Source organism: Ranitomeya variabilis, chromosome 6, assembly GCF_051348905.1.
Source record: "Ranitomeya variabilis isolate aRanVar5 chromosome 6, aRanVar5.hap1, whole genome shotgun sequence".
Classification (NCBI taxonomy): domain Eukaryota; kingdom Metazoa; phylum Chordata; class Amphibia; order Anura; family Dendrobatidae; genus Ranitomeya; species Ranitomeya variabilis.
The window spans coordinates 343,079,988-343,101,691 of record NC_135237.1 but is presented as its reverse complement, the minus strand read 5'-3'; the positions used below and the strand labels follow the sequence as shown (position 1 = coordinate 343,101,691).

The window sequence follows — 21,704 nt, the reverse complement described above, 5'->3', positions numbered from 1 at the left end:
GATACCGCCGTGTTCAGGTTTAATTTTTTTTTTATTGATTTATTTTGAATGGGGCCAAAAGGGGGGTGATTTAAGCTTATATTTTTTATTTTTTTCACATTTTTTTTACTTTTTTTTTTTTTGAACTTTTGCCATGCTTCAATAGCCTCCATAGGAGACTAGAAGCAGGCACAATGAGATTGGCTCTGTTACATAGCAGCGATCATCAGATCGCTGCTATGTAGCTGAAATGCAGGTGTGCTATGAGCGCCGACCACAGGGCGGCACTCACAGCTACCGGGGATCAGTAATCATAGAGGTCTCAAGGACCTCTATGGTTACTATGCAGAAGCATCGCTGATCCCCGATCATGTGACGGGGGTCGTCGATGTGCTCATTTCCGGCCGCCCGGCCGGAAGCGCCAGTTAAATGCCGCTGTCAGCGTTTGATAGCGGCATTTAACTAGTTTATAGGTGCATACGGATCGCGATTCTGCCCGCACCTATTGTGGGCACATGTCAGCTGTTCAAAACAGCTGACATGTCCCGGCTTTGATGTGGGCTCACCGCCGGAGCCCTGCATCAAAGCGGGGGTTCTGACCTCGGACGTACTATCCCGTCTCAAAGGGGTTAATAAAAATTTGTTAAAAAAGCGCGTAATAAAAATTTGATTTCGTTTAAAAACAATTTTATTGTCAAGTGTCTTCATTTAACTATGGTGAAAAAAAAAAGGTACAAAAATATAACAAGTTGTAAAGGTATAACATGTTTTTTTATTACAAAACATAACAAACTTTAGGGAAAGTAGTAAAACTTGGTGTCAAGAAAATCAGAAGAGTGACTTTGGGAATAATGTTTCTGTACATAGACATACATAACATCAAATACACATCTCAACAATATCATCTTGCCATGGGACTCTGCATTCAGGCGACATTAAATAATCGGCGAATTTGTCCCTCATTCTGGAAACCGCAACTGCGGTTCAAACAGACACTTTGATAGTCCCACAAGGTGGTTTCCAAATCCTCTTCCTCCATGGCAACCGGTTCCTTGGAAATGACGAAGTTATGCAGCACCACACATGCCTTGACCACCTCATCAAGAGTTTCAGTTTGCAGTTTTATTGCGGTTAGCAGCACTCGCCATTTAGCTGTTAGAATCCCGAAGGCACACTCCACCACACGTCTTTTAATTCGGGTTAATCCACTACTGGAATATGGTTTAAGCAGGTGTGTTGAAAGCTGGGAGGCCTCATCACCAACACACCTGAATGGCATTGGTGGGCCAGATGTTCCAGGGAGTGGTCTTGGAGGTGGAAACTGATACGTATCTCCGTATAAGCAACGACCCATAGGAGACGTTTTGAACAGCTGGGAATCGTTGGAGCGGCCATATGCTCCAATATCCACCGCAATGAATTTACAATGGGCATCCGCTATGGCCATCAGCACAATAGAAAAGTATTTTTTGTAGTTATAGTATTCATATCCTGATCCTGCAGGTTTAGCAATCCGTATATGCTTGCCATCCAGGGCACCCAAGCAATTAGGGAAATTGCAACGTTTTTCAAAATTTTCGGCACTCTCCAGCCACATGTCCATTGTTGGATTTGGTATGAACTCCTCGTGCAAAGAATCCCACAGTGCTCGGTAGGTCTTTTTAACAATCCCAGAGATAGTTGAGATCCCCAGACGAAATTGGTAATGAAGTGATGTTAGCGATTCTTCAGTTGCAAGTAGTGTTGAGCGATACCTTCCGATATGCAAAGGTATCGGTATCGGATTGGATCGGCCGATATCCAAAAAATATCGGATATCGCCGATACCGATACCTGATACCAATGCATATCAATGGGACACAAAATATCGGAATGGTTCCCAGGGTCTGAAGGAGAGGAAACTCTCCTTCAGGCCCTGGGATCCATATTCATGTAAAAAATAAATAAAAATAAAAAAATATTGACATACTCACCCCTCCAGCGGCCCCTGCTCTTAGCGGTGCCTCCGTTCCTAAGAATGCAGAGTTAAGGACCTTCGATGACGTCGCGGCTTGTGATTGGTCGCGTGACCGCTCACGCGACCAATCACAAGCCGCGACGTCATCGAAGGTCCTTCACTCCCTGCATTCTTAGGAACGGAGGCACCGCTAAGAGCAGGGGCCACCGGAGGGGTGAGTATGTCAATATTTTTTTATTTTTATTTATTTTTTACATGAATATGGATCCCAGGGCCTGAAGGAGAGTTTCCTCTCCTCCAGACCCTGGGAACCATACGCACCGCACACTTCCGATTCAGATTTCCGATAACGCAAAAATATCGGAACTCGGTATCGGAATTCCGATACAGCAAATATCGTCCGATACCCGATATTTGCAGTATCGGAATGCTCAACACTAGTTGCAAGAAATCTGTGGAAATTAAAAAAAAAAAAAATGTATTATTACAAACTGCAAGCAACAACATTACAGTTTAAGGCTATTTTCCCACATAGAAGAATATTATGTTTAGTTTTCAAAACCTTTTTTGTAAAAAAAAAAAGAAAAAATGTTTAACAGACTGCGGAATTTTTTAATGTTCAGTTTTTTTCAGATTTAAAACGGCGTTTTGACAGCTGCAGATTACTATTATGGAGCAGGTGTTAAACGCTGTGGAATGGGCACAAACAATTGAAATGCTGCAGAAAATGCATCCCAGTGTTTCAGCGCAGTATTTTCCGCAGCATGGTCACTGCAGATGTTGTTTTCCATAGGTTTACATGATACTGTTAACACAAGGAAAAATGCTGCAAATACGCAGCGTCAAATTCGCTGCGTACCAGCAGCAAAAATACGCAACATGTGCACATAATGAACAATGATAAAACTAAATAAATTAAAAAATAAATAAAAATCTTACCGAACGGTCACCATCAGACACTCCGCTGGTGAAATGGAAAAACGCAAATAGGTGTCCTTTCTTCAGATTAAGTCCCCAACACATCAAAGAGTTCAGGTCTCATGCGCACATAGTTGAAAAACTTGTCCGGGTTCTGCCTCAACTCCATGTACTGCGTTGAATAGACGCCATGGGTCAATCGCTGTGTGTTGATGGGATGTATCCAAAGGCAGCGCCGTCGACATCGCTGACGAAGAATCCGCTCTCTTGCCCCCTTTTCACTAACAATGATTGCCAACCTATTGGCCTCAAATGCAAAATCAGAATAGATGGTAACAATCCTTGTTAGAATTCCTTCCATTTCTGCCACTTGCTCTAAACCCTGTCTAAAACACTCAATATATAGGTTTCCCATATTTTCCAGTAGCCAATCACATTTGGGAGACTCCCATTTTTAGGCATGGAAAACGGATCCGTCAAAAAAACGGATGGCAAAAACGGACAAGACGGATGCAGCGGATCCAGTTTTTCGACGGAACTGTCTAGCGGATCAGTGAATAACGGATGCAACGCATACAGTATTTCGACGATTTTTGACACATCCGTCGATACGTCGCCTAAGGCCTCTTTCAGACTTCTGTCTTTTCCCTCCCGTCGAAATCCATCGATTTTTGAAAAAACAGGATTCAGCAAATTTTTCTGCAGGATCCTGTTTTTTCCGATAGACTTGTATTAGCGATGGATTGTGATGGATGGCCATCTGTTTCATTCATCGTGCATTGGATCCGTCGGAAAATAGCAGTCCGTTGGGCAGAGAAAACGTTCAGAGTAATGTTTTTTCTGCACGTCGGAAAATCGGTGAGCAACGGATCCAGCACTGTCCATCGTTCGCTATAATGGAAGCCTATGGGCGCAGGATCCATCGCTGACCGTCAAACACTGGAATCCAGCGACGTATCCAGTTATTTCATTCTGAGCATGCCCAGAAGTTTTTTTTTTTTTTTTAAACCTGAAAATGCAGGCAGGAACTCCTTCGACGCATCCGTCATAACACTGGATGCGTTGCACACGTTTTCCGCTATTTTTACAACATCCATCGATACGTCACTTTGCAGCGCCCCAGAGTCCTGGTCGTTGCAGTACTGTGGCTCCGCCGCTAAGGGGGGCTATGGTACGTCTGATGGCACTGAAGGAGTTCATCTGACCAGGTATCACATACACCAATACATTTCACAGTCGGGCCTCCAGGGGGAGCTAAGGGTGCTATTTATTAGGCCACTCCTCACCGTGTGGGTAAACTGGGGGTCAGGCAGGAAGTTAGTCAGAAAGCTGACTGGGTTGGAACCAGGCAACACCTTGTGGCAGAGGGTGTTGTGGGGGAAGTTTCGGTAGGGTCCCTGTCAGGTTTGGGACCCTGACAGAGGCCTGGCAAATAGAGAGAACGTCACGGGACCGTGCCTGCTCAGCATAGCGGCGGTGCCCTAAGAAAGGATCAGAAGCGAGATATATTGTGCTGAGTGAGAAACGAGATCAAAGCAAGAAAGAGAATACCAGTAGGAGTCGTGCTGTAAGACCGAGGCAACATCCTACTGAGGCGCACAGCCGGCGGCCGGAACGCCGAGGAAGTATTTCTATATCTAGCTCCAAGCAATACTTCAAACCAACGGCAGGACAGTCAGTCATAGGCTGGCTGTCTCACATATATCACCTATGAAGACATGGGGGGCACACTAGGAGAGGGGCGACTCTAGAGTCCCGGAAGAGCTCCGAGCCTACTCGTCATACGGGTGCCGTCCCAACCATAACACCGGGAGGGACGGAGAAGAACATCATCCGAACGAGTTGTGAGGGAACACGAGAAACAGACAACAGTTGTGGGGACTATCCCGTAAGCACAGCAGGGGAGGACCACAACACATAGCGCTAGCAGGAAGGCACAGATTTCCACCTGCAAAGAGAACTCTGGAGGTGCCATTGGACTGGCCGGACTTGCGCAGCCTGGTGAACCTAATTCCGGACTGAGGACCCAGAGACCTTCAGTAAAGAGTGTGAAGAGCAGAACAAAAATGGTTACCTCAATGAACCACAAAAAAGAATTTGTGATAAATATTGACCTGTCCATTCAAGGACATTTTAGCTATAGTATGAAATCCTGTTTTTCTTGTCTGTGGAATTGCCTTTGTACTGTTTGTTGTGAAACTGCCGCCCACGAAACTGTTTTTTCTTTCTTTCCGGTTTTGTCTCTTTGTTTAAACATGCAAAACTTGTATAACCACTGAACCTACCGATACAACTATATAAAGAAGGGATAGCACATTGAAGGCAGGCGTGCTTCAGAGACTTCCCAGTGATACACTATACAAGACGTGTCTTGTGTATTATTTCTGGTGATTCCCCACTTCCAAAGGCTGCTCCGACTGAGTGTGATCCTGACATTTCCTGGCGCCTGAACGGGGACCCGAGGTCTGTGTATTCCTTCAAGAACACCGGCAGAATACGAACGAAAAGAAAATCTGGGATAATGGACGGCAGATGAACAAAAACCTGGCCAGGTAAGAGACACTGTTAGATCTCTTATATCTGCCCTGCACTGTCCGTAAGATTTTCTGTGTCGTGTTCTTTAGCGGGTAGTTCTAGTAGAGGAGGATACCTATAGCTCGGGTTCTTGAACTATTTAGGAATTGATCACCTCACGGAGTACGGCATTGAATGAGAGTGAATGTGAATAAAAGGTGTGTGGAAGTTGGGAATAGCCCTATAAGCCGCCCAGGGTGTTGAAACAGAAGAAGTGACTGTCCCACTGGGCAACGTGGTTGCGTCCTTTCGGGGAGACCTCCGCGCCTATGGTTCAATCTCTGATCCTGTCTTTGACAAAAACCTGGTGACGGATAAGTGTATGATAGTATGAGCCCAGGACAGATAAATTAGCCTGGGACAAGAATACGTTGTGTATGATAGTATGAGCCCAGGACAGATAAATTAGCCTGGGACAAGATACGTTGTATGTTCTTTTTCTTTTTTCTGTCTGGTTGCATTTGTGTTGTTTGCTATAGGTGTAGGAATCAGGATTTTCTTATATCAACACAGTTTAAACATCCTAGCTCCTTAGGAAGAAGGTAACGAGGTATTCTCATACCCAAACGCCACCTAGGGCAAGAAAAGACATCCTAGCTCCTTAGGAAGAAGGTAACGAGGTATTCTCATACCCAAACGCCACCTAGGGCAAGAAAGCTCAGGATAAGAAAATGGGGAATAAGCAAACAAAGTCGGAACCAGAAGAATTAGATATCTATACTATCATAAAGGAGAGAAGTGGTGAAGATGCCACTAAGGGGCTGAGAAAGATTTTTAGTAAGTTTGGAGTTACTAGGGCAGAAGCTTTTAGTAGAAAACTATGGGAAGGAATTCAGGAAAGAAAAAAAGGCATAATCAGAGACAAGAAATGGATAGATCAGATCCAAGCATTGATTGATGTCTCTAGGGTAGCAGAAAATGAGGGATGGACATATAATCAACAGAGTAAAAAGTGGTGTATTAGACCCGCAGGCTGTGGAGAAAAACAAAATGTGGAATCTAAAAATACCCCACCCCCATACCTTAACCCACATGCCCCATCTTTTCTCCAAACACCACCTCAAAGTTTAGCCGGACCAGGAGGATGGGTATGTCCGCACTGTGGACAACAAAATCCAGACTGGAGAAATGATTGCCTAGCCTGTGGTACATCTAGACATGGCGCTGTACTTGCCCCTGTTAGGGTAGTACCAAGACCCTTTAGGGAACCTGGTGCTGACGGAGTAATGGGAACAAGATACCACCAAACTCGACAATATTTCCCTTGGTCCCCCGCTGAAGGCATGTCTCTCTTGCATAACGCACCAGATCCCACCCAGTGTCCAGTTAGATTTGCACAATATATACAGCAAATTATGCAGACTCACGCAGGAGTTTGGGCAGATGGAGAAGAATTATGTAGAATGAAAATGACTCCTGGACTCTTCCAGGAGCTATTAGCAAATCTACAGGTACATAGGCCCCAAGCAGGAGATGGTGCCTTACAAACGATAGAATCAGGTACGCAATTTGTAGATCACTTAATGGTTTTCATGAGGGAGAGACAGAGGCAGAGAGGAACAACGGGAGTGGTGGCTCAGAAATCTGGACAATCAGTAGACGAATATTATCTAAGTGTAGAAAATAATTTCAGAGATGAAGGCATGGATCTAACCGCTCCAGGAATGATGAGGTTAGTTACAAAAACCTTTATAGATGGATTGTCTCCAAAAGTGAAGGAAAAGCTTAAGGCCGCAACCCCTGATTGGAGAACCTTGGAAGACCCACACCTGGCTAGACAGAAAGCTGTAGGGATAGAAATGGACTTAAGAGAAAATTCTAAGCCAGTAAGAATTGCACAGGCTAATACTGGCTCTGCTAATCAAAAGTTTACTTGTCATTACTGTAAGAAGCCAGGACATTTCCAAAGGGAATGTAGGAAGAGAAAAGCAGATATAGATTCAGGAACCTTTGTACCCAAAAATAGGATAAATAACCCAGTGCCTGATCAAACAGACAGCTCAAAATGACTGAAAGTTATGCAGGTCTCTCTTCCTTCTAGAAGACCAATAATACAAGTTGAGGTTGAGGGTAAAAATGTACCTTTTCTGATAGATACGGGAGCAACATCCTCCATTTTAAATCAGGACTTTTTACCATATCCTGACAATATATCCTCAAAGGTTACATATGCAGAAGGGTATGATGGTAAAATTCAGGCGTTGCCCTTTACAAAACCTTTAAATGTGAGCTTTGGCCCTAAAACTTTTGTATCCAAATTTTTATTTGCTAAAGGTGCACCTACCTGCTTGTTGGGTACTGATGTCTTAAGTAAAATGCATGCAAACATCCATTTTAGAGAAGATGGCACAGTTATGCTGACCATCCCTGAAGATGCAGAAACTCTGGAACCATATGTTAGAATACAGGCAATGGAGGATTTTCCCGAAATTTACACTCAACAAGCAAAAATTGACTTGTCTCGGGTTCCTGACGGCCTATGGGCAAAAGGAGACACTGATGTAGGGTTTTTATCAGTAGCTCCTATACTGTTAGAAACTGCCCCGGGAACCATTTTACCTCAGCTTAGGCAATACCCCATCAGCGCCCAGCAAGAACAGGCGATTTCTCAACAAATTCAGGATTATGTGTTACAAGGTGTTTTGGTAGAAATCAGGTCACCCGCCAATACACCCTTATATCCTGTTAAAAAGAAAGTGTCCTCCAAAGAAACTATGGTGAAATATCGCATGGTGCACGACTTACGGGAAATCAATAAGGTTTTGGCACCGGTCACCCCTGTGGTACCGAATCCTCATACCTTACTGTCTCAAATTCCCAGCACTGCTGCATATTTTACGGTAATTGACTTATCAAACGCATTTTTTTCTGTGCCACTACATAAGAACTGTTGGCATTTGTTTGCCTTTACATTCAAGGGTAAACAATTAGCATGGACAAGATTGCCACAAGGTATGGTACACTCACCAACTTTGTACTCTGAAGCAATGCAGACCGTGCTAAAAAAATTTCATCCCAGAACCAGGAGTAGTCATTCTACAGTATGTAGATGATTTACTTATTTGTTGCCCTGATGAGCAGACGGCAGTTACCTCAACTGTTAATTTCTTAATTTTCCTAGCGCAAGAAGGCTGTAAAGTAAATAGACAAAAACTCCAGGCTTGTCAACAAACAGTCGTGTTTTTAGGTCACTGCATATCACAGGGCATCAGACACCTCACACCTCAACGTACGGAAGCCATACGTAACATGCTTGAACCCAGGAATCACAAACAGCTGCGTGCTTTCCTAGGTATTGTTTCACACTGTAGACAGTGGATCATACATGCAAGTCAACTCATGCAGCCTTTATATGACTGTATTGCCAACACACCATATTCACTCAGTGAAGAGGCTAAACAGTCATTTTCCTCTTTGAAAACAGCACTGGTATCAGCTCCGGCTTTGGGACTCCCAGACTACACTAAACCTTTTCAATTGATGGCAGCTGAGATATCCTCACATGCTACAGGGGTGCTCACACAAAAACATGGAAACAAACAGAGACCGGTGGCATACATATCAGCTCATCTGGACCCTGTAGCTAGAGCCGCACCTTCTTGTGTAAGAGTAGTAGCCGCAATTTCACTGTTATTAGATAAAGCTTCTGAGATTGTTCTTGATCACCCACTTCTAGTTCAGACCACTCATGATGTACATGGCATTCTTAACCAGGTCCAACCTAAACATATTTCAATGGCCAGACACCTCCGTCTCCAATGTTCCCTACTACTGCCGCCCAACATTTCCTTTGCCAGGATTCAGACTCTTAATCTCGCGTCTTTGCTCTTTTTAGAGTCTGAGGGGGGTACCATACCTGAGGAAACTGCACTCTCCAACTCCTTTGACCCATCAAAGTCAATGCATGATTGTGTACAATTAATGGAACAAGAGACTCAGGGCTTATGTAATGTACGTGACAAGCCACTCTGTAATGCTACATTTGAACTTTTCATAGATGGCAGTAGATATGCAGATATGAATGGACAATTTCATACAGGTTATGCGGTAGTAACTCAGCATGAAGTGCTGAAAGCAGAACCTCTCCCTGCTAATCAGTCTGCACAAGAAGCAGAACTTACGGCATTGGTTGAAGCTCTAAAAATAGCCAAAGATCAGACAGCAAACATATACACTGATTCTAGATATGCACATGGCATTATTTTCGATTTTGGCGTAATATGGAGAGCCAGAGGTTATATGACTGCTTCAGGCCAACCTGTTAAACATGCCTCCCTCATTAGACAGATTCTGGAGGCAGCACAAGAAACTAAAGAAATAGCGGTGATAAAGGTAGCTGCACATGTGAGACTCGACACCGAGGAAGCCAGGGGTAACGATAAAGCCGACAAGGCAGCAAAACAGGCAGCACGTAAACCCTTACATCATGCCCACACACTAGATAGCTCTGAAGATGATAAGGAGAGATTGAAGGAAGCTCGAAACAGGTAGACGAAGAACGAGGGCAGTGGCAGAAAAAAGGGGCAGAAGATCAGCAAGGATTATGGAAAAAAGGAACTTTGTTGTGTTTACCCAGAGCCTGGTACCCCGCAGTGGCAAGTGACCTCCACCTACCCACGCATGTGTCGGCAAATGGTATGACGCTCAAGGTAAAAGAAAGGTGGTTGGCTCCAGGCTTTGGTAATTTTGCTCGGAACATGTGTGCTGCATGCGCTATATGCCTGGCACACAATCCAGGTCAGACAATTAAAACCCCAACCAAGCATCATGTAAGACCACTGTATCCCTTTCAAAGACTCCAGATCGACTACATCCAACTTCCTAGGTACAATGGATACGAATATGTGCTTGTGTGTGTGGACATGTTCTCAGGGTGGCCAGAGGCTTATCCAGTTCGTAAAGCCTCAGCAAAAACTACTGCCATTAAAATAGCACATGAACTGATACCCCGTTACGGCATGCCTGAGGTGATCGAGTCAGATAGGGGTACCCATTTTACTGGGGAAATATTCCAGAATGTTATGAAAATGTTGGGAGTAGAAAACCAGTTTCACACTCCGTATCACCCACAGAGTTCAGATAAAGTGGAAAGATTAAATGGAACAATAAAATTAAAAATCCAGAAGGCCATGGCAGAAACAGGAAAGCCTTGGACCGAGTGTCTACCACTTGCCCTGTATTCCATCCGAAACGCCCCAAGGGGGAAGGCTAAGCTGTCACCACATGAGATTCTTTTTGGTAGAGCAGCAAATTTGGGTTGTTATTTTCCACAACAACTGATGTTGAATACTGAGACTTTAACTGCTTATGTACAAGAATTACAAAAACGTTTAACTAAAGTGCATTCGCAAGTTTTTGCTTCCCTTCCAGATCCAGAAAATCTCAAAGGAGGCCACAAGTTGGAACCTGGTGATCAAGTCTACGTGAAAAGACACACCAGAAAGACTCTGGAACCGAGGTTTGACGGACCTTTCCAAGTCCTGTTAACAACTCCGACAGCAGTCAAGCTTGAAGGAAAGGCATCATGGATACATGCAAGCCATTGCAAAAAAGCAGTATAAGACTCATGATATTGATGTTAATAATGTTAACCTCAACGGAGGCATGGGAAAGACTGAATTCTCTAGCCCCTTTGAACAATAGATTCGTACAACATCATAGAAAATTAGTGCATGACTTGTTAAATAATACGCAACCCCTGGCAGATTGTTGGATCTGTACCCATTCACCAGTATCAGCCACAAGTATACCTTTTCTAGCAGTTCCCGTGTCAGCTGAAGAAATATTCGCTTGGCCTAATTGTTCAGACAACCTGGCCAACAACCAACCTGGCAATACTAGACTATGGAATACTACAATCGCCATACCAGTTGTGGGATGGGTAGAATTTCCTTGGTAGCAGGGCAATCTTACAGGAAAAATAGGCAACTCACCACGTCCCTCGGGGAGGCCACATATAGTACAAATGGGAATTCCCAACAAAATTGCTAGTACCATTTTTTATTTATCCTATGTTAACACAGATGTGGGATAAATTAGTTAGAGCCACGGATTATCTAGATGACCAGATTTGGGATATATTGGACATATTAAATACTAGTATAGCTGTACAGAATCAGCTTATAATAGTCACTAACCAACATACCCTGGTATTGGATTACCTAACTGCCTCACAAGGGGGTATGTGTCAAATCATCGGACCCACCTGCTGTCATTATATAGACCCAAATAGTACTATGAGTATGAGATTTAAATTAGAAGACGTACAACGACTCAGGGATCAGTATGACAAAGACAATGACCAAAATAAGGATAGCTGGTGGTCAGATACCTTGTCTTTTCTTAACCCGGCCAATTGGTTCAGAGGGATCGGTGGGTGGGTTACCGGGATTATGCAAAGCCTAATACATACAGTTATGGTTATTGTAATTATATATGTATTATTCAAGGTTGTACTCAAGGGTATCTCGGTATGCACAAATAAATTGTGTGTAATGGATGCGAGAATATAAAGTGTTTTTTTTTTTTTTTTTTGTTGTTGTAATATCACAAAAAGAATGACTAAAATGATCGTCTATATGACAAGGTTTTGAATGGAATATGTCAAAGGGGGGGATTGTGAAGAGCAGAACAAAAATGGTTACCTCAATGAACCACAAAAAAGAATTTGTGATAAATATTGACCTGTCCATTCAAGGACATTTTAGCTATAGTATGAAATCCTGTTTTTCTTGTCTGTGGAATTGCCTTTGTACTGTTTGTTGTGAAACTGCCGCCCACGAAACTGTTTTTTCTTTCTTTCCTGTTTTGTCTCTTTGTTTAAACATGCAAAACTTGTATAACCACTGAACCTACCGATACAACTATATAAAGAAGGGATAGCACATTGAAGGCAGGCGTCCTTCAGAGACTTCCCAGTGATACACTATACAAGACGTGTCTTGTGTATTATTTCTGGTGATTCCCCACTTCCAAAGGCTGCTCCGACTGAGTGTGATCCTGACAAGAGGTAAAGAGACTGCAACCTGGTGTCCTCGTTATTTACTGCACCGCACTACCACCACCATCCACATCTATTACTGTACGCCCCTCAGCAGGGTCACGGACCGGGCCTAGCCACCGTGACAACCCCAGAGCAGAGACTCAGAGGCCCGGTACCGGGTACCCCTCGGCCCTGCGGCAGTGGGGGCGCTACAACTTCACTACATTATGATGCACCCTGAACGACGGAAGTGTGAAAGAGGCCTAACAGTGGTAACCGAGTACAGATAATCTGGTAGATGTCACCTGCAGTCCTATGTAACACCACAGATAACAAAGGGATAGCCTGGATTCAGCACAGTGGTAATTACAGCAGGTCGGCCTGTCTCAGAAAGATCAGGCAGTGATTAGTGACTGTGCTCTCAGCTCCATGCTCGGTAGGTGCTGTGTGGGGATGAGAAATCTGATCCTGCACTGACCAGACAGTGTGGAGCTCCGGGATCACAGTCACTGAGCTCTGATTCTGTGCTGCCATTACTGCGCCCCTGGCTCCGCAGAGGCTGGATGGGACTGGCTGGGGAGGAGCACCTGCTGCCTGTGCTTACTGCCTGAGGCCAGAGTGTCAGCGTGTATCACCAGCCTGCAATGAAGAGCAGCATGATGTGGGGCAGTGCACATGACTCAGAGCACAGGATCAGTGACGACGTCTCTAATCACAGTGCCTAGCGATGCCCGGGGCCATCAATACAGAAGGAAGGACACAAGCTCTAGGTACAAAGCCTCCCTGCCACACTGTGCTCCCGTCTGTCCATCGCCATGAAGGCGTGAGCCTGAGTCGAGCATACCGCGCCGACCAGAGGACAGCTCATCACCCTGCGCCGTCTCCCCTCAGAGAGTCACTGGCAGCATCTGCAGGGCGTGGTGGAACGGCTGCACTTCAAGCACTGGAAGCTTCTGAGCAGGAGCTCTCCTCAGGAGCGGCGCCACCAGCTGCACAGTTGTTGCCGGACTAGACGACCACACAAACAAGAGCTGTGCTGCACCTCCTCCTCTGCACATGGACACTCCGTGCTGGGCGCTGTATGAGAAGTCAGAGGAAGATCCAGCCAGAGATTAGTACTGATGTACAGCCATCTCCCCATCCATCATCCATCTCTTAGCATTGATATATAGCCATCTCCCCATCCATCATCCATCTCTTAGCATTGATATATAGCCATCTCCCCATCCATCATCCATCTCTTAGCATTGATGTATAGCTATCTCCCCATCCATCATCCATCTTTGTACTGATGTATAGCCATCTCCCCATCCATCATCCATCTTTGTACTGATGTATAGCCATCTCCCCATCCATCATCCATCTTTGTACTGATGTATAGCCATCTCCATCATCCATCTCTTAGCATTGATATATAGCCATCTCCCCATCCATCATCCATCTCTTTGTACTGATGTATAACCATCTCCCCATCCATCATCCATCTCTTAGCATTGATATATAGCCATCTCCCCATCCATCATCCATCTCTTAGCATTGATATATAGCCATCTCCCCATCCATCTCTTAGCATTGATGTATAGCTATCTCCCCATCCATCATCCATCTTTGTACTGATGTATAGCCATCTCCCCATCCATCATCCATCTCTTTGTACTGATGCATAGCCATCTCCCCAATCATCCATCTCTTCGTACTGATGTATAACCATCTCCCCATCCATCATCCATCTCTTAGCATTGATATATAACCATCTCCCCATCCATCATCCATCTCTTAGCATTGATATATAGCCATCTCCCCATCCATCTCTTAGCATTGATGTATAGCTATCTCCCCAATTATCATCCATCTCTTCGTACTGATGTATAACCATCTGCCCATCCATCATCCATCTCTTAGCATTGATGCATAGCTATCTCCCCATCCATCTCTTCGTACTGATGTTAGCCATCTACCCATCCATCCTTCATCTCATAGCATTGATGTATAGCCCCCCCACACAGTATAATGCAGCCCCCCCCCCCCCACACACACACACACACATACAGTATAATTCCCCCATACTGAATGCTTTTCCTGGGTTGTGGGGTTATCAGTTGTTCAGAGCTGGATGTTAGCATTTTTTTTCTATATTTCATTTATGTGTGAGTTTTTGGGAAAAAACAAAACAAAAACATCTTACCTCTGCATCTGAAGTGGAATCTGATGCACTTTTAAATTCAAAGACATCAAATGCTTTTCTAAAACAAGCAGAAAAACACACTTAAAAGATCTAATATAACGTATATAAAATATTAAAACTTATTTTCTGAACATATATATTTTTATATAATATACAAGCACAGACCTCACCAATGAATTTGCAACACCAAAGTGATAAAAATGCAGTTTTCAAAACATCTCTATTTATTCAAGAGTATGAGTGCCACACACAAAAATACACGCATGCTAGCAAAGGGGTTATTTATGGTTGTCTGAGAAACGTTCTGCCACGCTGAATGCAATCGGGGACGCAAATCATCAAGATCCGCTGCTGGTGTAAGGGGGTCAGAAGAAGAGGCTGCGTCAAGAGGGAGTAAAATTTTATAGTAATATATGCAGAATGTTTTATGGTCTTGTATCAGGGGCGTACATAGAAATCATGGGGCCCCATAGCAAAAGCCCCCCCCCCCAAAAAAAAAAAAAAAATCACCGCCGGGCCCAGCTCACAGTCTTAGGTCTCCACACAGTTTCAGCTCCTCACGCTCCGCCTCCAACAGCCGGTAGCCGCCCTCACATCTGCAACTACTTCCGGCGAGCCCAGCATACACTGCTCTCTGGCTGGAAACTTATGTCAGCCAGGAGCCATCCTTATGAAAATCTAGCCAGAGAGTTCAGCTGGAAGCAGTGCAGGACTAGAAAGGAGGAGTTGGGAGGAGCAAGGTACAGAGTGACGGCCGCACACACATTTAATTAAAGGCACAGCTTGGGGCCCCTGAGCAAGAAATGTGTCTGGACCCCCTCCTTTTATGGTGACAAAGCTACATAATATAATATATATATATATATATATATATATATATATATATATATATATATATATATATATATATATATATATATATATATATATATATATATATATATATATATATATATATATATATATATCTCAAAATTGGAACAGCATCACAAATTACCGCAGTTGTCGTGCAGCGCTTTCCCAACCAAAGTTCAATTGGCCTCCAGTAATAAAGATAAAAAAAGGAAAACAGCACAAAAATTAAAGAAAAAAAATGGGCTTTAATGCCTGAACGGCGTGACAACATTTCGGATATAGTATCCTTTCAGTGTGTGTATATATATATATATGTATATATATATATATATATGTATATATATATATATATATATATATATATATATATATATATATATATATATATATATATGTATGTATACATATATATATATATATATATATATATATATATATATGTACACATACACATACATACATATATATATATATATATATATATTACACACATTGATGTATTTATATTACATAGTCTCCGTTATGTATATTGTCCCTTATACAGTGCCCTCTCTTGCCATGTACAGCACCGTCCCTTACATATTGGATTATATAGAGCTTTGTTTTTTATCACCGTCCTCTCTTGTTAGATATATAATGCAATGATGGCTGATGGAGCATGGGAAAACTTCTTTTCTAATGGAAATGATGACTGGTAGTCTGGTCATCGGCTCCTCTATCAGCAATCATTTTATATCTAACAAGAGCGGACTATGTAATATAAGAGGGCGCCAGGGGCGTAACTACCGCGGTCGCCATTGCGACCGGGCACCGCAGGTCAGGGGCCCGGGGCCGGCAGGTCAGAGCAGGGCCGGACTGGCCATCGGGCACTTCTGGCAAATGCCAGAAGAGCCGGTGCCAGTAGTGGGCCGCTGCACTGTTCCTCCCCCTCCCCCCACCAGTGCCGCCGCCGCATTTAACTATACCGGCGTCTATGACACCGGTATAGTTCAATGCAATGATGGAGGAGAGAGCGTCACCTGACGCTCCCTCTCCCATCATTCCCCGCTCTGCCTCTGACAGTACACTGCGGGTGCGCGATGACGTCATATCATCGTGCACCTGCTGTGTCCTGGGCAGACTGCAGCCACCGGGAGCAGCGCGGACAAAAGGAAAGGTGAGGAGAGTTTTTTTTTTCTTTTTAACTGGACTGTGGGGCCATTGTGGGAGTGGGGGGGAGATGAGATGTGGGCTGTGCTCTATATAGCCCTGTGCGGGCTGTGCTCTATATAGCCCTGTGCGGGCTGTGCTCTATATAGCCCTGTGCGGGCTGTGCTCTATATAGCCCTGTGCGGGCTGTGCTCTATATAGCCCTGTGCGGGCTGTGCTCTATATAGCCCTGTGCGGGCTGTGCTCTATATAGCCCTGTGCGGGCTGTGCTCTATATAGCCCTGTGCGGGCTGTGCTCTATATAGCCCTGTGCGGGCTGTGCTCTATATAGCCCTGTGCGGGCTGTGCTCTATATAGCCCTGTGCGGGCTGTGCTCTATATAGCCCTGTGCGGGCTGTGCTCTATATAGCCCTGTGCGGGCTGTGCTCTATATAGCCCTGTGCGGGCTGTGCTCTATATAGCCCTGTGCGGGCTGTGCTCTATATAGCCCTGTGCGGGCTGTGCTCTATATAGCCCTGTGCGGGCTGTGCTCTATATAGCCCTGTGCGGGCTGTGCTCTATATAGCCCTGTGCGGGCTGTGCTCTATATAGCCCTGTGCGGGCTGTGCTCTATATAGCCCTGTGCGGGCTGTGCTCTATATAGCCCTGTGCGGGCTGTGCTCTATATAGCCCTGTGCGGGCTGTGCTCTATATAGCCCTGTGCGGGCTGTGCTCTATATAGCCCTGTGCGGGCTGTGCTCTATATAGCCCTGTGCGGGCTGTGCTCTATATAGCCCTGTGCGGGCTGTGCTCTATATAGCCCTGTGCGGGCTGTGCTCTATATAGCCCTGTGCGGGCTGTGCTCTATATAGCCCTGTGCGGGCTGTGCTCTATATAGCCCTGTGCGGGCTGTGCTCTATATAGCCCTGTGCGGGCTGTGCTCTATATAGCCCTGTGCGGGCTGTGCTCTATATAGCCCTGTGCGGGCTGTGCTCTATATAGCCCTGTGCGGGCTGTGCTCTATATAGCCCTGTGCGGGCTGTGCTCTATATAGCCCTGTGCGGGCTGTGCTCTATATAGCCCTGTGCGGGCTGTGCTCTATATAGCCCTGTGCGGGCTGTGCTCTATATAGCCCTGTGCGGGCTGTGCTCTATATAGCCCTGTGCGGGCTGTGCTCTATATAGCCCTGTGCGGGCTGTGCTCTATATAGCCCTGTGCGGGCTGTGCTCTATATAGCCCTGTGCGGGCTGTGCTCTATATAGCCCTGTGCGGGCTGTGCTCTATATAGCCCTGTGCGGGCTGTGCTCTATATAGCCCTGTGCGGGCTGTGCTCTATATAGCCCTGTGCGGGCTGTGCTCTATATAGCCCTGTGCGGGCTGTGGAAGTTCGCACCGGGGCCCATAACTTTGTAGTTACGCCACTGGAGGGCGCTGTGAATAACAAAAACAACAAGAATACACTATGTAAGAGACAGCACTGTACATAACCACAGAGGAAGCTATATACAACTAGAGAGGATGGTATGTAATAAGGCACGGTGTTATACATGATAAAAGAGGAAACTATGTAACTAAGGATGGTGTTATACATAATAAGAGAGTACACTATATACTAAGGACTGTGCTGTACATAAGCGAGTACACTATATACTAAGAGACCATGCTATAAATAAAAAGTGACCACACTATATACTGAGGGATGGCGCTATGCATAAGCGAGTACACTATATACTAAGGGACTGTGCTATACATAAGTGAGTACACTATATACTAAGGGGTTGTGCTATGTATAATAAGCTAGTACACTATATATTAAGGGACTGTGCTATACATAGGTGAGTACACTATATACTAAGGGACTGTTAAACATAAGTGATAATAAAGGCTTCCTCCAACTCCCTCTGTTCCTAAATCCATTATAAAGCCCGCTTCCTCCCTTCCCAATTCCCCACACCCCTCTTGGTCCTCTGCATTTCATTATTGTCCTCTCCCCCACCCCATCATTGCCTTCTCCCCCAGCACCCCCATCATTGCCCTTTCCACCACCTATATCATTGCCTTCTCCCCCACCACCCCATCATTGCCCATTCCACCACCTCCATCATTTCCTCCTCCCCTATCACCCTCATCATTGCCCTTTCCACCATCATTGTCCTTTCCACTACCACCATCATTGCCTTTTCTCACCACCCCCATCATTGCCCATTTCACCACCTCCATCACTGCCTTCTCCCCCACCACCCCATCATTGATTTCCCTCACCACTTCATCACTGCCTTCTTCCCCACCACCTCCATCATTGCTTCCTTCCCCACCACCTCCATCATTGCTTCCTTTCCCACCACCTCCATCATTGTCCTTTCCACTGCCACCATCATTGCCTTTCCTCCCATCACCCCATCATTGCCCATTCCACCACCTCCATCATTTCCTCCTCTCCACCACCGCATTATTGCCCTTTTGACCACCAACATCATTGTCATTTTCACCACCTCCATCATTGCCTTCTCCCCCACCACTACCACCATCATTGCCCATTCCACCACCTCCATCATTTCCTCCTCCCCCCACCCCATTATTGCCCTTTCCTCCACCCCATCACTGCCTTCCTTGTCACCCCCATCATTATCTTCTCCACCTACACACACACACACACACACATAAGCACCTCTCACCAGTTTCTCCGGCAGCCACAGCACCACCGTTGCCGGCAGCTTCCTCTCATTGGCACAGCTGCCACGGCGGTGAATGATGATGTCATCCAGCCATGCTGCTCACTGCTGTGAGACAGGATGCACGGGCAAGAAGCAGGACAGATCGCTGCAGCTCCGCTGCCATTTTCTCTTGTCATTTTCTCTCCCTGCCAGCCGCACATGAGGGCAATTTGGCCAGGGGCCCACCCGAGCCAGATAAAACAGGCCAGATTTCCTTCATTATAAGCTGCCCTGCAGGGGCCCCCAGGGCCCAGAGAGGTACGTACACCCCTGGCACAGTCGTTGCGGTCCGATTCCGGTGGGCCCCTTCACCCCTCGGGGCCCCATAGCAGTCACGTGGCCTGCCGCCAACGGCGGTACGCCACTGTCTAGTATATAAATCTGCCTTTTATCCTTTTTGCCAGTTGGTGTCTTGGGTTTCATTGAGGTTTAACCTCAAGCCGTCCCCAGGAAATTGGGGAGGGCTGTCCATAGGAGAACCAGTGGAAGGTATAGGGAAACACTTTGTAACAGTCAGGGTAAGATATAGGTAAAAGTATGGGAATAGCCCACATGTTGGAAGGGGTTAGGTCAAATAAAAAGGGAAGCACTTCCTAGTTAAGGGAGAGAATAGCAGGGTATCAGACAGTGTGAAGAGTGACAAGTTTAATGTGAGCAGATGCATATGCGGTGAATTGTCCCATCAGTCTCAAGTCTATCAAACAGTATGGGAACACATCTGAAGTTTTGTTCAGACCCAGAGGTGGTCCAGAAGATCAAAACAATAAAAAGCTGATCAGCACTTTGTGTGAACGTGGCGCACATGGAGGTAATCCGCAAAGTGGAAAGAAATCCCCCCTCACGTGCAGAATAATTGCTTATTTAATCCAGTGAAATCCAAACTAACAATCAGACATTTCAGCCCATCCCAGGCTTTTGTCAGATGAGCAGAAAAGGTGATGATCCTCAAAGAAGCTGTAATGCCAGATAGGAAGTGCCTGGTACCAACAGAAGCTGTTGAGGTGGGGACAGTTTGAACAGAACGGAGGCAATAACTGATAGTATACTGGGCAAAGGGAACACCAAACATAAGGGACCCTGTCATACTGTATGCCGCAGCCGAATGTATCCTAATTACACAGGAAAAGTTGAACCGGACCAAAATGTCTGGGTGTGTAAGGAGGTGGCCGGTTATCTCGGTACTGCCCTCTCCTCCTCTCTTGTGACTCCCTGTGCACTTCATGTACATATGTTAGGTACCTGTATGTTTTGTGTGTCATTATGCTGTATTTGTATTGTAATGTGAAGCTTGTCATGTAATGTAATATTTACATTGTTCCAGATGTAATGTGCTGTGCTGTGTTTTCCCTGTAACCTTGTGCTATGTCAGTAATGTTCCACATATATTACTGTTAGCTTAGGAAAAGCAACAGTTAAAGATGGGGGCTGGTCCAGCAGCAGCAGGGAGGCTGGACTTGCAGCCACAAGGGGAGAGGAAGCTGGTGCTTCATCGAATCATCAGAACTGCGTGGGACTCTGGTCAGGGCAGACGTGATTGTCAGACCAGGGTACTGCAAGAACCACCCGGACGGGAGAGGTCTATTGCCCCAGACTCAAAGGACTCAAGAGGGGTCCCAAGGACCAAAGGACTGAAGATCACAACATGGGCCCTAGGACTCTGGAAGGGCCCCCGCTTCTGCAGGGGTAATCCCGGTGGGTGGACTACTGTATCTGTAGCTGCTGCAGCTGCAGCAGTGAATTGTGTCAGAGAGAGAGATAAGGGATCCAGTGCTGTATTCTTCTGTTATTCTACTCCATTCCTGTTTATTAAAAGTTATGTTTTTCCCTGTTGGAGAACAGCTGTCTTTCTGGAGTATTAACCGGCTGAACTGCTGCAACCAGAACAGAGAAGGTAACTCTTTTTGGAGGAAAGGCTGAATCCATCCCAGATTGCATGTACAAGGGGCTGGGGTATCTACAGACTGTTTATTTGGTGAGCTCGATCCGGACTACCATCCCGGTTGGGTCTTGTTACATGTTTACAGCTGTTTCCGTTCCCAAGCATGTGGAGGCAGCAAGGATTCTTGAACAACAAGTGAGTACAGAACGAAGCCCACAACACACACACGTCAGATGCCCGTTTAGAAGAAGGAATTCAGGGTGACGAGAAGTCAAAACAGACCCACAGCATCGGGGGCCCTGACCTCCCCTTCACTGATTCTGCAGACCACAGTAGCATGTGGTACATGTGATCTGGCATTGTCTGTTGAAAAACTGCTTCTGTTACAATTTGGAAAAATGATCATATCAGTGGTTCACAGATTGATCCATTCTGTACTGCAAGTGAATTTGGACATCACATACCAAGGCTAATGTACAGAATAGTGTCTACACAAACCATCAGAAGGCATTTGTACAACACTGGGCTACGAG

General features: G+C 45.5%; 1 protein-coding gene across 1 annotated transcript in view; it reads right to left on the bottom strand.

Annotated features, from left to right (window-relative positions):
* SYCP2L (synaptonemal complex protein 2 like) overlaps positions 1-21,704 on the bottom strand; it is a 221,342-nt gene that overhangs the window by 81,160 nt on the left and 118,478 nt on the right. Inside the window, exon 20 of the mRNA XM_077269880.1 lies at positions 14,596-14,653. Within this exon, the coding sequence (XP_077125995.1) occupies positions 14,596-14,653 (58 nt within the window). The remainder of the gene's footprint in view (positions 1-14,595; positions 14,654-21,704) is intronic.